Genomic DNA, 17170 nt, shown 5'->3' with positions numbered 1-17170 from the left:
CCGAGCGCGCGGGCGGGCGCAGGGCCCGGAGAGGCGCGCGCCGGTCGGGCCGCCGGCCGCATGGAGCGCAGCGCGGCCCGCGGCTCCCGGGCGCTGCAGGCGGAGGCACTGGCGGCGGCAGCGGCGCGCTCGCTCACACCCACCCCCGCCCGCGGCCGGCGCGCCGCCTCGCCGTAGCCGCCGGCGTCCCCGCGGGCCGGGCCAGCGAAGGCGGCGCCCGCGCGTCCTCCAGCCAGCGGCCGCGGCCAGCCCCGGAGGCGGCCCCGCAGCGCCGCAGCCGCGCGTTCCCCGGGCCCGAGCAGCCGCCGCAGCCGCCGCAGGCGCGAGGAGCCCGGCGCCCCGGGCCGCAGCCCGGCGTAGGCATGCAGGCGAGGCGCCTGGCCAAGCGCCCCAGCCTGGGCAGCCGCCGCGGGGGCGCTGCGCCCGCTCCCGCCTCCGAGGCCGCCGCGCTGGGGCTCCCGCCCCCCGGCCCCAGCCCCGCTGCCGCCGCCGCACCGGGAAGCTGGAGGCCGCCGCTCCCGCCGCCGCGCGGGACCGGTCCCTCGCGCGCCGCCGCCGCCGCCTCGTCGCCGGTCCTGCTGCTGCTGGGCGAGGAGGACGAGGACGAGGAGGGCGCGGGCCGGAGGCGCAGGGCGCGCGGGCGGCTGGCCGAGAAGCCCCGAGGGGGCGCGGAGGAGGACGACGACGACGAGGAAGAGGACGAAGAGGTGGTCGTCGAGGTGGTGGACGGCGACGAGGACGACGAGGACGCGGAGGAGCGCTTCGGGCCCCTCGGACCCGGCCGTGCGCTTCCCAAGGGCCCGGCCCGGGGAGCGGCGAAGGTGCGTGCCGGGGGCGCCGCGGGCTCTCGGGGCAGCCGGGCGCCGGGGAGCGAGCGAGGGAGGGAGGGAGGCCGAGCGGCGCTGTGCGGCGCGGGCCGGGAGGGGTGTGTCTGGCGGCCGTGGGCAGCGCGCGGAACTGCGGCTCGGCGGAGCCCTGGCGGCCTGGCGTTGCTCAGAGGCCGGGCGGGTTCGTGGTCCCGCGTTCCTGTGGGAGAAGAACGCTTCTCCCGGGCACGGTGGGGAACTTGGGAGCGGGACGAGGTAGGAGAGGATCGCCCCTGATCGGCCCGGCGTTGACATTTTTATTTTGCTTTGGGGACGCAGGAGTGTTTCCCTTGTTTAAGCTTCTGGAAACTACCAAGCAGCCTGCTCCACCTCCCTCCACCTGAGAGAGCAGTTGTTGATCCGTTTCCATCACAGGCACTTGTGAAGGAATCGTGAGCCTGTGCAGCAATGACCAGGACCTTGGTTCCCGCGTGTTTTTTGCTGGTGTCCCCCTCCCTCCCCGCGCTTTTCCTCGCCTTCCTTAAACTGGACGTCCTAAACATTTTTGTGTCTGCCCCCTCCCCGCTCACAAGGTTACAGCTGAGGGAAGAGGAAAGCGAGAAAGGTGGTGGTGGTGTGGTGACGTTCACAGTGATTGCCAGTTTCAAATGCTCGCCAAGTCCCCATCCGCGCTAAAGCACCGAGCGATCTTTCCGTTTTTGTATCTTCAGGAGATAAAGGGTTTATTATTACACAACTGACTGGCTGAGGTTCCATGCACGCTATTGGACAAAGCAAACTGCGTTGAGGTTCATGCACCGTGTATGTTGCTAAGAAGTTTTGAGGGCAGCAAGTGGCAAACAAGGGAGAGTTGTTTCTCTCCAGATAGCAGAATAGCGCAAAATTCTTGGGAGTTTTCAGAAGAAAATGCATAATAAACAAGTTGATAGAGATTATTGTTTTTAAAATCTCCTTGTATCCGCTCTCAAAAGTGGCTGGAAGCTTGAACTTATATTTACAATGAAAAGTTCAACAGCGGTTAGGGCAGCCCCGCAATAGATGTGGGAATGTGTTTCTTTTCTAGGCCACCCTGAAGTACGACTGCCTGGCTCCCAGTGTGAGAAGATTTGAGCAAATGGTCATTTGGGTGATAGTTTTTGACAGCTGCCTGCTGGAATCCGGAGTGCCCACACTCATTACTTGGCCTGCTGAAAAGCCTGCTTTGTGTGGCAACAGGATATAGCTGGGTTTCAATTAAGTTCCATAGCATCAGTGACACCGAATAAGACAGACTCCTTAGCGGTTTTGCTCAGACACACTCAATGTGTCAGGGGGTTTGAACAGTGATTACACAAATTGAGATGGAAAAATTAATAAGTTATGCTCTGTGATCCAAGCAGGCCCCATGTAGAAAAGAAGCCTGTTCTTTAAACCCAGAATAGGGTGTAATCGTTAGCATTAGCAGAAAAAATTTTTCACATATCCAAATGAATTCAAATTCTTTCAAATTTCTAACACATTGCTTTGCTCACAAGTTTTATAGCACATTGCTAACAACTTCTGAGAAGTTACATGTTGAATATGCCGCGGTATAATTTATCTTCTTTCATCACTTTAGCCCTATCCTGATACTGCATCTGAAGAGATTTTTTTTAATGGAACATAACAAATTCATTTGCATTTCTGTGTATCCATGTGCTCATTTGTTTGACAAATATTTACCGAGCACCCCCTTTGTGCCAGGTGCTACTGTGGAACACAGCAGGGTATGATTTTATCATGCTTGCACATGTGTGCAGTCAGCCAACGTGTGATCATGACACCTAGGATTTGTGCTGTAGCAACTTCAGCCTTCCTGAGGGGAGCCGGTGACCATGCCAGAGCTGGTTTAAGCAAAGAGATGGGGCTTGATTCCTAACTGGTTTCATAGATCTCCCCTCCTTTCCCATCTTAGCAAGTCTAGCAGGTTATCAGTGCACAGATATTTATGACCTGTACTTTAAACATATTACAATTATATTTGTGTATGTAGCGTGCACGTTTGCAGTGGTATGCGTAGGGAAATCAGAGGGCAGCTTTGTATGGAGTCCTTCCTTCCCACCCACCTTTCTGCTTTCCAGAGCTCAAACTCAGGTTGTCATGCTTGCACGGCAAATGTCCCCACCCTCTGGACATCTCAACTAGTTTTACTTACGACTTACAGGAAAATACCTCTAAGACTTCTGTTTCCTCCTTCCTTCTTAAGAACCACGTTTGTCTGATTTAGGAGCTGTCGCAGAAAATTGCTCTGGAGCCGGTGGGTGGAAATTTACTATGGCTGTGTATTGCAGTGAGTACCGGAGTGCGGGAAGGCAGCCAGTGGCGGGATGGCAGGCAAGCAGTTTGAAACAGCCTGGTTCTTCTGCCCACTACATCCTCCTTACGGATGTAAATCAAGTGCACTGAGTGCCTGAGCTGATCCTGCCTGGAGCTTGGTTCATGACTGAGGAAACCGAAGCAAGGGAGTGGGGGATGGGAAAAAGACAAGGATTGCCTGGCAGACCTGGGGTAACTGGGAGGGAAATGGTGCTAATTTTCTTTAGATTCTAGAAAGAAAAGAGAAGGCTTCGGGTGGGGGAGCAACACCCTTCTTGGGAGGGGACATATGATCTTTAAGCAGAGACGTGTTGTGCAGGATCCTCCAAGATCCTAGACCAGGAAGTAGCTGTTGTAACTCTCAGGTGAGAAGCTGGAACTTGGCAGGAAGGAGGTCCCTGTCCGAGGCAGGCCTGGGCCAGTATAGGGAAAGGAGGCCCTTTAAAGATACAGTGTGGTGTCACTGGGAGGTTTCATCAGGAAGAGCTCTCCAGGTGGCTGGTAGGGGGAGGATGGAGAGCAGTGAGGTGCTGTTGCTCACACAACCCTCGGAGACTGAGTGCTCCTTGGCATTAGCGGCCGGCGGGAGTGGGCTGAAGACAGTGGACCAATTCAGGGTCCCTTGTGAAGCTCATCCTGCCAGAGTGTTTGATGGCCTGGGTGAAGGACGCAAAGGAAGAGAGGAATGAACTCCTGGCATAGGATGCTGTGAGCCCTTTGCTGAGACTGGGAGAACTGCAGGCCGGAGGGCTCTGTTAGGACAGATGAAGAGTGAGGTGATGGGAGGCTTGGAGGGGGAGGTTGCAGGCAGGCTGGTGTGCTTAGGATGAGGATCTGAGGGGGAGGCCTGGGCTAGAAAGGGAATTTGAAAATCAGCAGCCTGTTGATGTCAGAGGTCTTACGGGCCGGGCTTTGGATGCAGCACCACTTCAGTGGGTTCTAGGAGAAGCTGGTGGAGGTGGTCGAAGCAGTATCAGATGTGTAGAAAATGTAATGTTTAGAAACCAAGAGAAGAAATCGCTTCAAAAACCGAGGGACAAGTAGTAAGATGTTGAATAAATACAAAGAGACATTCCTTTGTGCTGGAACTTGGTGCTGTTTTTTTTTAAAGGTTCATTCTTAAGTGTCTGGATGCTATGCCTGCATGTCTGTGTGTGCACCGTGTGTGTGCAGTGCTATGGAGCCCAGAAGAGGGTGTCATCTCCCTGAACTGGAGTTAGATGGCTGTGAGCCCTCATGTGGGTACAGGAATTGAAGCGAGGATTTCTGAAAGAGCTGCCAGTGCCCCTAACCACTGAGCCATATCCCAGCCCCCACCTGTTATTCCTGATAGAAGTTTGTGTTATAGTCAGCTGTACTGAGCCTTGACGGCAAGGCGAGGCTGTTAGGGTATGTGTATAGAACTCTCGGGAGTAAGAAAGGTCTATTTTGTTTCTTACAGGTGAGGTGAAGTGAGCTCAGGACTAGTGATGAGAATGCTGGGCCTTGTCTGAAAGACAGCACACCTGGTGGTTTTCTGTTGCTTTGAAACTTTGTTCCAGATTACCATACTTTTAACCCTCCTTGGACATAGCCAAGTCTTCCATGAGTTAGGACTCCAGTTTCAGCCTGAATTTTACCTGTTGCTAAGTCTCACAAAGCCACAGATTAGATGGGCTGATTTCTCATTCGGAGTTTGGCCAAGAAAGAATTCCCTGCTAGGTGCAGAATGAAGGGGCGGAATTCATTTCTCTGAATGAGAAAGACGGAGGGCCCCAGCTTCTTGCTGACTGCACCTAAGTGCTTCATCTTTCCTGGAGCTCTTATTCCTCCAGTGTCTCCTCTACAGCTGTTTCATGTAGGCCTCCTCAGGATTGCCCCTTGTTTTATCAAACAAGCAAGGAGCCACCAGCAGGGTTATCTTCCATGGGCAGACATCAACTCCCTGTCTTTGCCACATTGTCTTGGTTGGAAACAAGTTAACAGGTTGTGCCTAGTCTAAAAGGCAGAGATTATCCAAGTAGGTGGAGATGTGAGGATCACCGGCATCATCCCTGGGAAGTAAGAAAGGAAACTGGAGCGGAGGGAGTGGGGGTGTCACTGCAAAGGGAAAGCACCTGGAAAACTGTAGAGGGAGGACCTGGAACTCAGATGGAAGAAAACTGCCCTTTGAACTCTTCAGTGAACTGGAAAGGCAGAGACGGTGGAGGACTAGCTGGGGTCCAGTTTTTATATGAATGATGATGGTCAGGTGACTAGCGCATGCCGAGAGCCTCTGTCCTCCCAGTGCAGAGAGCGGGAGCCATGAGAGTGACCTGAGGGCATTACGAGCTGGAGATGTGTCTAGGAGAGCAGGAAAGTTGCCAGACTCCATAGAGAGCCCATCTGGGGTTTGCGGTTCCCTGTGTTTATAGAGCAAGAAGCTTGCCTGGGCGTGTGGTTTCCCCAACTCCATGCTCTGGCCTCCTGCACAGAATGATAATCATAAAAGCAATCCCAGCGAACACATATGGAGTGACTCACGTGGCCAGTGCAATTGCTTTCCCCTTCACCAGGCACCATAGCCAGCATGAGTGAGAGGCAGGGCAGGTGGGACTGTTACTTTTACAGAAGGGACAAACCGCTAAGACGCAGGGCTCGACTGGAGCCCTGAGCAGTCTTCTGTCAGCTGCCCCTGTGGAAAAGGCAGGGTGGAGGAGGGTGGAGTTTCGGCGGGAGTCCTGGCTGTGGAAAGAAGGAGAGGGACTGACTGGTTCTTGCTGGTGCTGCCTGGGCTCTGAGGGACCTGGGACACTGAATAATAAGGGCAGGAGAGACTGGGGTGGAGTAGTAAAACAGTTGTGGAGGAAACAGAGGTTAAGTCAATAAAGCCATGACAATGAGGTTTCAAAAGAGTGCTAAGAGTGTTTACTGCATTCTTTTGAGGCAGGAATTATCCTAAATATTTCACCTGAAAGAGGACTTCCTGAGGCTTCTGTTCTCCAGCTGGGGATACCAGCGTAGGTGATATCCCACTTCAGGATAAATGGTTGCAAATAGAGGCATGAGTTTGCCACCATAGCCTGGGCTTTTATCCACACCTCGTTCTCTGTGGTCTGTTTGGGTCTTGTGTTTCTAGGTTCTTACCACCATATTCAAATAATTTTAGATGCACATACTTAGTAAATTAGCAAGAAGTTTTATTTCATTTAAAAATTTCTGTGTGGTGGTGGTGGTGGTGGTGTGTGTGTGTGTGTGTGTGTGTGTATGTGTGTATGCAGGTGCACGTGTGCTGCATGTACATGTGGAAGTCAGGACAGCTCTGGGGGGAGTTGGGTCTGTCTTTCTGCTTTGTTGAGGTGAGCTTCTTGTTGTCTGTTACACTGTGTACTCTGGGCTAGCTGGCCTGTTAGCTCCTAAGAGATTCTCTTGTTCCTGCCTCTCGCCTTTTGTCTTACAGTAAGCATGTGATACCTATAGATGCTTCCCACCACATCCACCTTTTTAAAAACCTCCCTCTTGTATCAAACTGAGGCCCTTGGGCTTCTTCTGCCCAAATGCTTTGATCCGCTGAACTTTCTCACAATCCCAGTGTGCTTTACTCAGAGAGACTATACAGAGTGCACTACTTCAGCTAGAATGGCTAAGAGTAGCAGTTATTGTTTGGGGCTTCCTTTAATGGGGTCCACGAGGAGTTGGTTGCTATGGGGAGCAGCACAAGTGATCCTCTGTTTTGATTGACAAGCTTGAGGTATGTGAGTCTTTCTTTAGTGTGTGTGTTCTTTTCCACATGCGTGTGCACACCCAGGCATAAAGTGGGAAAAGGGGATTTCCCCTCAAAGTTGCATAGTTGCATAGTTGGCCTTGCAGTTTTTAAGTGGTTCAGGCTGGACTGGCCCTCTGCCTTGAGTTTCCAGACACAAACCAGGACATTTTAAAACAGAAACTAAACACAAAAGGAGAATTACCAAGGAGCTGCCAGAGAAAGGGAGACCAGTGCATTATTGGAAGCCGAAATCAGGATATAGGTAGATGCAGCTCAGTGCAGTTGGGCGTCCCAGGTTGCCGAGTGCATTGCTGGAAACGGTGTGTGGATTTAGGGGGCTTTCCATTCACTTGGCTGTTCCAGTCTGAAACCCTCTGACGTGCAGCTAGGAACTACTGCCCATTTTTCACTGATGGCGAAGAAAGCAGAAACATTGATGCTGCTCAGTATCTGGGATGCACTGCTTTATTGCTGTAGTGCCCCTCCCTGCATTTCGTCATGAACTGAAACAAGAAGAAAAACTCGGTATTACAGTGATGTCTGTTTCCCGTGCGTAAGGTGTATTTGCATACCCACACTCCTCCCCAGTAACCCTGACCCTCTCCTGAGAGGACTCTGCAAATACTGACTGACTTGGTGAGCAATACTTCAACCGAGGTTTTCCTAACAACCCAATAAAAGGGCCGTGTCAAACAGAGGAAGGCTTTAATGATATCTCCATTTTTGGCAAAGACAGAACAGTGGGGAGCTTGGATAACAAGACCCAGGACAGTGCTTTCCAGTGCTATGTAGAAGTTTAACCAAGCAGAACTCAGCAATCTAGAGAGTTTGATAATTCAGTGATATAATAAATTATAAGGAACCTGAAAGTTCATCAAGATTTCCTGCATTGAAAAACTGCGGAGAGAATGCTCTTAAATGAAGGAATGTATGTTAGCAAGACTGTTCTCAGTGCCCCTAGTGTTAATTAGACATGGTCCATGGCTTTGTGCCAGCTCTCCAGGGGTGGCTAACACATTTTCCAGCTTATCTCTTGACCATCAGATGACTCAAGGCGCCTTTGGCAGGGACCCCGTGTCCCACACTGCCTTCCAGTTTGCTAACAAGTGCATGTTTTACAGATTGTCTGTGTTGGCTCACAGAGAAGGTGTGTGCTAAAGATACCACACACAGTTGTCCTTTAGAGACCTGTAGACCGCTGGAGTTAGAAGGGACATGGAGATCAACTAATAATCTAATTCCCTGCCTTGTCTGTGGAGGACGCAAATACCTGTCCAACTCTGCCTTTTGATACCGGGCCTCTGCCCACCCGTAGTCACCACCCTCTTCTGTGGTTTTTCCTGGAATGACCCTCACACAACTCTATTGGAGTTGTGGATAGGGACATCACCGTTTTCCAAAGTATTCAGCTTCTAACTTTGAAAAGCTCATTCTCCTGTGTTACTGTGGGGGTGGGGTGGGATGCCTGACTTGCCACTGGTATGAATCCTGCCTGGGCCTGTCCCTTTCCCCCTCCCTATGAGTCTTTCAAAGGACATGCATTCTTAAGAGAGTGGTTACAAATAGAAAGTCACTGTGAGCAGCTGGCCCTGACCCCTTGTGCAGCGTGTACCTGGTAAGTTTGCCTAGGGTCTCTTCTTTTAGCACTTGGCCATGGTTGTATAGGACTGCCCATACCACAAGATTAACAAAAGGGGACCTGAACCCCCTTACCTCTTAATGAGAAGGAGCCAAAGCGAGCAACAGCGTTTGCACATGGCTGAACTTTAAATCCCCGGGACTGGATTCATTTAGTCCCATCCCAGTTAGATGAGCATGCGCTCTGGGCTCTGGTGGTCATGAGGGATGGATGCCTGCTGTTCCTGCCCTGCTGCACCCGCAGATCAGAACTGTAATATTTGCCTAAGTCAGACCTTCAGCTACCCATACAGTTTCATCTTAGGCGAAGGCACAGCTTCTGACTGAGTTTTGGAAGCATTTCACAGTACTGCAAGCTCTCATGACCAACCTTGTGGCTCGGCCAGATACCTGACTCCAAACCAGGATGATTCCTGGCTGTGCTCATTCTTCACAGGGAACTAGCAGTGCCCGGGCTGCCTCTGCTTCCAGGAGTCCGCAGCCTGTCTGATGCTCTGTAGGGAGGTGCGAAATCCTCTGCTCCCTTCGTGTCTCAGACGATCATGATTCGTTCTTCCAGGCCAATTTACTGGGTCACAACTTGGCATGCAATTTTGATATATACCTTAAAACAATGCAACCAAACAATTCATATAAAGAAAATTATATGGTCTGGCCAGGAGGTAATTCCTAGACTGAATTTTGCAAGTGCCTGCAGTTGTTGCTCTTTAGTAAGAAGGAACAGAATATATAACTCTGAAATATGGGGGAGTAGAATTGGAATGATTAAATTCATTTCACTGAAGATACTGTTTTGAAAAATCCTGTGTTAGAATTTGTGGGAAAGACAGATTTAATTGTCAAAGTTTTGTGTGTGTGTGTGCATGTGTGTGCACGTGCACACACATGAACATACATGCATCTGCATATGGAAGCCACTGGTCATTGTTAGGTATATCATTCACCATTAAAGTCATTAAAAACTTATTTATTGTGGGTTTTTGGAGTGTGTGTATGTATGTCCACGTATCATATATGAGGACTTAGGTCCCCCTGTGGCTGGAATGACAGCATTGTGAGCTACCATGTGCTGGGTCATGTCTCCAGTCTCACCATTTTGTGTTTTGAAACAAGGTCTCTTACTGAATGTGGAGCCCATTGATTCAGCTAGACTGGCTGACCCGAGCGCCCTCAGGATAGGCGTCTTTGCCTCCTCAGCATTGTGGTATGCACTGCCATGCCTGGCTTTTTATGGAGGTACCGCAGATCTGAACTGCTCTGTGGCAAGCTTCTTACTGACTGACTGAGCCCTGTCCGCAGCCTCTTCTGTAGGGCTTTGGAGAATCTAAACATCACAGAAATGTACATTTGGATTGGGGGTAGTTTACTGACTGACAGAGCCCTGTCCGCAGCCTCTTCTGTAGAGTTTTGGAGAGTCTAAACATCACAGAAATGTGCATTTGGATTGGGGTGGTTTGGGTTGTAGGACCCCTCAGGTCCCTGAGGGTGAAGAAGCAGAAAGTACCTTTGGGTCGTTCTGTGAGGGCTTGGTTCTGTGGTTTCCCCTGTGTCCCTTTCATAGTGGAAGGTGTAAGGATAGTACTGTCTCTATTTTAGGACACACCGAGTAGCCAATCAAAATGAGTGAATATCAAGTGTGACAGACAGCGTTTTAAATTAAATCTGTCTGCCTGCCTCCCTCCCGCACTCCCTCCCTCCCTTCTTTCTCTTTCTTTTAAAGACTGTATATCCTACACTTTTATTTGCCAAATCTTGCAGTCAGGGTAATTCTCTGCTGATGGGACTTTCAGTGTCATCTCTTTAGTAAGATGCCACAGGAGCAGACTTGTGTCCAAGCTGATGACCCCGCAGTGCCTGTCAATCGGGACACGCTGCAGAGCAGGCTCTGGCTTCAAGCCTGTGACCGGCCTCACTGACAGGCTCCTCTGCTTCCGTGTTAGCAGTTGTTGGAGAACGTGGCCCAGAGACCTCCCCAGTGTGGCAGTGAATGGCAGTACAGGTCCCTCAGGCTTTTCAGAAAGCATTGGTTTGTAAATGATTTACAGTCCCCAGTCCTCTGGTATTGTGCCCCCAAGGCATTCCAGTGAGCTGCCTCCCCAGCTGACCCACCTGAGCTGGGGCTGGGTAGTGAGCTTTAGCCTTCCCTCCCAGCCCAATCTAGTCCCGGAGGCCAGAGGCTGTTGCTCTTCTGCTTGTGGTCTGTTTGGACCTGTAACTCAGTTGCTGCCCCAGTGGCCACAGTGTGTGCGCCCTTGTAGCCTCTCTTCCTCATTTGCATGACTAAGAATCTCGGGTGTGGGCTTGCCCTTCCTAGGTTTCTGTCTCTGGGACTTGGTGAAGGGAGGATGGGATCCTTAGCCTGAAGTTTATGTGCTGTACTTTATCTCCTGGGAGGGAGCTGCCCAGTGAGACAGGATTCTGAGTCAGCTCTGGAAAATCCAGGTAAAAACAGAAGAGGTTTTCTCCCGTAATAAAACCTTTGAGTGAGTTGGAAGAGTCACAGAGCACAGACCCCAGGAAAGGAGTCCTGGCTTGTGTACCAAGGCCATTGGCAGCTTCTGCAAGGATGAATACAATTGCGTCATTTGTCTATTTTACAAGCTTTTTAGACTGAGCGCTCCTCCCCTGTTTAAGAGCACTTTTCCTTTGGGTACCTTTAGGAAATATTGGTTTATAATTCCTTTTTTTCAGTGGGAGAGCCAGAAGTGTCTGCCTAATGACTTGATAAAGAACTGAAAACCTGGGCCAGGAAGATGGTTCAGCAGGTAAAAATGTATGCTTGTGTGAGTCTGGTGTGATGACCCGAATTCACATTAAAAAAAAAAGCTGGCTAGGCAGTGGTGGCGCACGCCTTTAATCCCAGCACTCGGGAGGCAGAGGCAGGCGGATCTCTCTGAGTTCGAGGCCAGCCTGGTCTACAGAGCTAGTTCCAGGACAGCCAGGGCTACATAGCGAAATCCTGTCTTGAAAGACCAACGGGGGTGTGTGTGTGGGGAACTGGGAAACAAAGCTGAACAGCTTCCTGTGTTGGTTCCCACCTGTAATCCCAGCACCTGTGGCAGGATAGGAGGTGGACACGGAAACGCCACTCAGAAACATGGAGTTCACAGTGAAGGAAGACAGCTAGCCCTGCTCAGAGCAGAGTGGGAAGGGCTTCAGTGTACTTCTCAAGTACTTCAGAGAGTTGTGCTCTGACCCCCACTTGTTTGCTGTGGCATGTGTGCCCCGCCCCCAGCGCCCCGCCCCCAGCGCTCATACTTGATGGCCACACTAAATTTATTTTATTTTAGAGATTTTTTTGGTTTTTTGAGACAGTGTTTCTCTTTATAACAGTCCTGGCTGTCCTGAAACTCTCTTTGTAGACCAGGCTGGCCTCGAACTTACTGAGATCCCATCTGTTTCTGCCTCCCAAGTCACTGAAGCCCAGCTGAGATTTTATTTTTTTAAGGCAACGTCTCACTAAGTAAGTCTGGCTCTCCTGGAACTCGCCGTGTAGACTAGGCTGGTCTTGCACCCACAGAGATCTGTTTGTCTGTACTTCTCAAGTGCTGTGGTTAAACCATCGCACCTGGCAGTTCATTTTTAGCGCACACATATGTTACATGAGTGTACCTGGAGAGGCTAGAAAGGGGTGTCGGATGCCCTGGAACTGGGCCACAGGCAGTTAGAAGCAGCCTGGCATGATTGCTGGGAACTGAATTCATCCTCTGTCAGACTAGTGAGTGCCTAAACAGTAAACTCTTTCCCCATTAAAAACAAACAAACAAACAATCATCATCATCATTTTGAGGTAGGGTCTCACATCTGGCTAGAAACTCATAGAGATCCACCTACCTATGCCTCCTGAATGTTGGGATTAAACGTAAACCCCTATGCCCCTCTAAATGGTCTTATTAATAAACTGTTAACAGGCATGGTGGTACCCAGGTGTAAACTTGTCTACTCTGGAAGGTTGAGGGAGGAGGATCGCTTGAGCCCAGGAGTTAGAGACCAGCCCTGGCAAACAGTAAGATCCCATCTGCAAATAAACAACAAACATTGTCATGTACAGAGAAGAAATAAAGTGTTCTTAGTGGGCCTGACAGGTAGATTCAATATTGATTTTGGGGGAATTATTTCATCTGGTACATTTTTGGCTTTTCTAGCTATAAGCCTCATTCTCTGTGAAAGGTAGAGAACACTAACTCTCTAGGAGGCCAAATAGGGAGGTTTGAGAAATGTGGTTGTATAGATTTAAAAATATTAAGGGAGCAAAACACCACAAGGCATTTACAGCAGATTATTAATCTGTCTTCACGTTCCCAAAGAATAATGATGGGGATGCCAGGGCAGCATAAATGAAAGGACTTCTTCAGTTGACTAAGATGAGGGATTGACACCGTTCTGTGGGCACAGAGCGCCGAGTGCCACGGGACGGACTCCTGGATGTTGCTAAACATTGTTACGTGACCCACCACTCCGCACCTCACAGCTTATAGTGCTCCTCATGGCTAGCCTCGTTAGACCCTCTGGATAAACGCAGAGGTTCTTAACAATTTCCTCGTTTTATGGTTGTGGAGAAGCACAGAAATGGCAGCTTCTGTGGAAAGAAATTCATATGAGGTAATTTCATATCAAATGACACAGATATTTGTCAAACATTTCAGAAAACAGTTGGGACCAACAGATTTAAAAAATAATTGGAGTCGGTACCTAAGCAACAATGGAAATTCAAGGAGAGAGGAGACTTTTTTGGATCAACTTACAAATTAAAACAATGTGAATTCGTAAGTTGTCAAGTGTCTGCACGTGACTTGTGCCACGCAGTCAGCTGTGTTATTCGCTGAACACCCAGCTGCACATTTTCTGTTAATTTGGGTCGAGATCAAAAGTTTAATTAAGAACACGTTCTTCAAATGCATGTTTTGGACAGTGTTTTCAATTAGTAGATCCATGTTCTTCCAACTCAAAGTGAACCTAACAAAATACCAGAAAACTAATAAAAAGATTTGAATGGCCATCTTAGAACAGAAAACCAGTGTGAAATGTTCTGTTTGGAGGAGAACTAGTGTTGCTCCATCATATGTGCCTGTAGCAACAGTGCTGGGGTGGAGGAAGAGCTCGGAAGGTTGAGGACCTGAACTCCGTCCTCAGAGCCCAGGTGAGGAAGCTTGCTGCTCAGCCAACACTGCCTGGTTGACACTCACTAATTAAGAGCTCTTGCTGTTCTTCCAGAGGATCCGTGTCTTTTTAGGGGCCTTCCTCATTTTTATCATTCTTTTAAAACTCTGTGTGTGTTGAGGTTCCCGAGGAAGTCTGAAGAGGGTGTGAGATGCCGCTGGAGTTGGAGTGACAGGTGGTTGTGATCTGTCCAGTGTAGCTGCTGGCAACTGCATTTGAGTCCTCTTCAGGAGAAGCAAGTGTTCGTACGTTCTGAGCCATCTCTCCAACCCAAAGATTAACTCTGCATGTGTGTGTGCAGATGTTCACTTTTGTGCTGGTGTCTGTGGAGGCAGGAATGAAGCGGTGGCTCCTCTGAAGCTCGGTCACAGGCAGTTACACTCCACCTCATGTAAGAACCCCTGGAGCTCAGTCACACGCGGTCACCTCCACTTCATGTAAGAACCCCTGGAGCTCAGTCACACGCGGTCACCTCCACCTCATGTAAGAACCCCTGGAGCTCAGTCACACGCGGTCACCTCCACCTCATGTAAGAACCCCTGGAGCTCAGTCACACGCGGTCACCTCCACTTCATGTAAGAACCCCTGGAGCTCACACACGGTCACCTCCACCTCATGTAAGAATCCCTGGAGCTCACACACGGTCACACTCCACCTCATGTAAGAACCCCTGGAGCTCACACACGGTCACTTCCACCTCATGTAAGAACCCCTGGAGCTTACACACGGTCACACGCGGTCACCTCCACCTCATGTAAGAACCCCTGGAGCTCACACACAGTCACACTCCACCTCATGTAAGAATCCCTGGAGCTCAGTCACACGTGGTCACCTCCACCTCATGTAAGAACCCCTGGAGCTCACACACAGTCACACTCCACCTCATGTAGGTACTGGGAGCTTAAGTCCTGTGCGACAGCAGGACGCTCTTGTTTCGAGATAGGGTTTCACTGTGAGGCTCAGCTGACCTGGAACTCACTTTGTGGACCACACTGACTTGGACTCAGAGATCCACCTGCACACTGGCCGTGGACTCAGAGATCTACCCGCTTCTGCACGTGTTGGGATGAAGGCGTGGCATGAAGGCATCTACCACGATGTCTGACCTAGCAGGAATCACTCTTTACTGCTGAGCCCTCTCTCCAGTCCTCACATTTTTGAGTCAAGATCTCTTGCTGGGACCTGGGACCTGCCAATTAGCTTAGGCTTCCAGGAAGTGAGTCCCCAGGATCCTCCTGTTTCTGCCTTCCCAGCGCTGGGATTGCATGCATGCTGCCTTGCCTCACTGTCTCCCTGGGTGCTAGGGATCAGCAGGACCTGTACCATCTGAGCCTGCTCCCCAGCCCCCAGCTCACACAGATCCGACCCAGGACACTTAGTTACAGTCCCAGTCGCAGCCGTCGTCACACTACCCAGAGATGCGTGCTCTGGACAGAAGTCAGCCCCCTGCAGTCACCGCTAAGTCTGTGTGTGATCGTTGTGATTTCTTAGGAAGAAAAAATGGAATGAGGATGGATTAATATATTAGGAAGCGTGAGGGGACAGTGAGGGAAAAGAAACCAGAATAGCAAAACAAAATGTGGGTTCAGTATGGCCCAAGCAGTTGGTTAGTGCCCTGAAGTCTTAGGGACAAAGGGAAAGGAATCAAGGAGAAGGATACAGGTGGGTCCTCGTTTTTCTTCTTGACTTTCCTTGTAAATTCCAGATAAAGTTGTGGCATCGAGCAGTAACTGTAGAGTTGACTTACATCCAGGCATTATATCCTGCTTGTTTTTGATAGAGTCTTACTGTATAGCTTTAGGCTGGCCCCGGACTCTCCTTTTTCTGCCTCAGTCAGCAGAATGCTGGGATGGCAGGCACCCACCACACCATGACTGGCTTGTGGGATAGTCTTGTGGCCACAGGGGCCATGGGTTTCTTGCTGGGTAAGTCAGGTGGACACTCTCCTCTTCAGGTTTCTGTATGGAAACCTTTCTCCCCTCGCTCTTCATTCTCCATCCTGGAGGGTTGGGTAATACACACATTTGGTCCATGTAGGTGTCACAGTGCAAATGTACTGTTGTAGCACAGTAAAGAATCAACTTTCCCAGAGTGCTAGGGACTGGGAACAAGGCTAAAGAATTCTACATTTGTTCAGGGTTTTACAGAAGTCTTAGGCTGTTAACCCCAGGAGTTAAATATATACGTGTCTCTTGCTTTTTGGGCTAGGGGCAAGATAGGAGCTTTTTGAGGGACGAGTAATGTCCTCTGTTGGTGAAGACTGCCCCGCTTGTCTTTCAGATGCCTTTCTACACACACGTTTCCTGACTGAATGTTTTTCGCTGGGGCTGGAGAGGTGGCTTGTGGTTAAGAGCACTTGCTGCTTTTGCAGAGGACCTCAGCATCCATGTAATGGCTTACAACCACCAGCAGCTCTAGTTTGAGGGCGTCCAGTGCCCTTTTCTGGAATCTGCACACACTGTGGTATATGTGCATGTGGGCAAAACACTCCTATACATAAAATAAAAAGGAGTAAACCTTTAAAAATGCTTTTTTTTTCTTTCAATACAAAAAAGAAGTTTGTAAAAACAGAATAGATGCCTTAAAACCTTAAAAAGAAGTTTGCATTGCATTAGCACAGGCTAGACCACATAGTGGTTACTATATCCATTTGTGATAGATATAGGGCTCAGATAAATCAGAAAACTGTAGTCTAAGGGTCGAGATTTGGAGAGAAGACTGGACAGGAGACGCACACAGCTAGTGCGTTCAGTTGTGTTTGTCACATTCCGACATTTGGACATGGTCAGCAAGGCATGTGTGTACTGAGCAGACGCGCTGGCAATAAAGCCCTTTTTTCTCTACTAGGAAAGGGGCCATTCCAAGGAAACTCCCATTTACACTTAACACCTTAAGCCAACAGAAGCTTAGATTAGATTTTGTTTTAAAAAAAATCCAGTGCAGTATGGGAATAAAGAAATTTCATCCTTAAATTCTTGCTTTATCCACAGTTTCTTGAGGTTTTTAGATAAAGAGGTTTGTGTGATGTGTGTATGTATGTATGTGCATGTGCTGGACTTAGGGTGACCCCATGGAGGATAGATAGCTACTAGAGGAAAGTGAGCCAGTGTCCCGCAGTTGATGCTTTTAGTAAAAGCTTTGTGTGTGTAAAAAGAGGCTGGGCACCTCTTTTTTAAAAAAGACATCGTCATTTAAAAACTTTCCTTTTTTTTTCTTCCTGTTTTGGTGGTGGGGACTCGGATTCCAAGGCTTTCGGGTGAAGGTTGGAGGAGAGCTCGCAGGAGCCGACTCTGTCTTTCCCCACTTGGCTTCTGGGCACCGAACTTAGGTTATGATTGGTTGCAAGCATCTCACTGGCTCCCTGTCAGCAATGTTAACCTGTTTGTCACTTTCTTCAAGCTTATTTCCAGTCATTTAGTGAAGTCAGAGTCATTGTCTGGTACAAGTGTCCTGTTGTAGAGACCTGGCCTGGCTGATGACTCGTTTC

The 17170-nt window shown here is 49.7% G+C and overlaps 1 protein-coding gene across 1 annotated transcript in view; it reads left to right on the top strand.

The window, feature by feature from the left end:
• Window positions 1-244: 244 nt before the first annotated feature.
• Znf704 (zinc finger protein 704) overlaps window positions 245-17170 on the top strand; it is a 177263-nt gene continuing 160337 nt past the window's right edge. The window contains exon 1 of the mRNA XM_041667467.1: window positions 245-821. Within this exon, the coding sequence (XP_041523401.1) occupies window positions 363-821 (459 nt within the window). The 5' untranslated portion in view covers window positions 245-362. The remainder of the gene's footprint in view (window positions 822-17170) is intronic.

The sequence above is a fragment of the Microtus oregoni genome, unplaced genomic scaffold (genome assembly GCF_018167655.1).
Source record: "Microtus oregoni isolate MIOR12 unplaced genomic scaffold, Mior012 000017F_ref0000208, whole genome shotgun sequence".
Lineage (NCBI taxonomy): Eukaryota > Metazoa > Chordata > Mammalia > Rodentia > Cricetidae > Microtus > Microtus oregoni.
The sequence above is the reverse complement of the archived record's forward strand: the minus strand, read 5'-3'. Positions and strand labels throughout refer to the sequence as shown.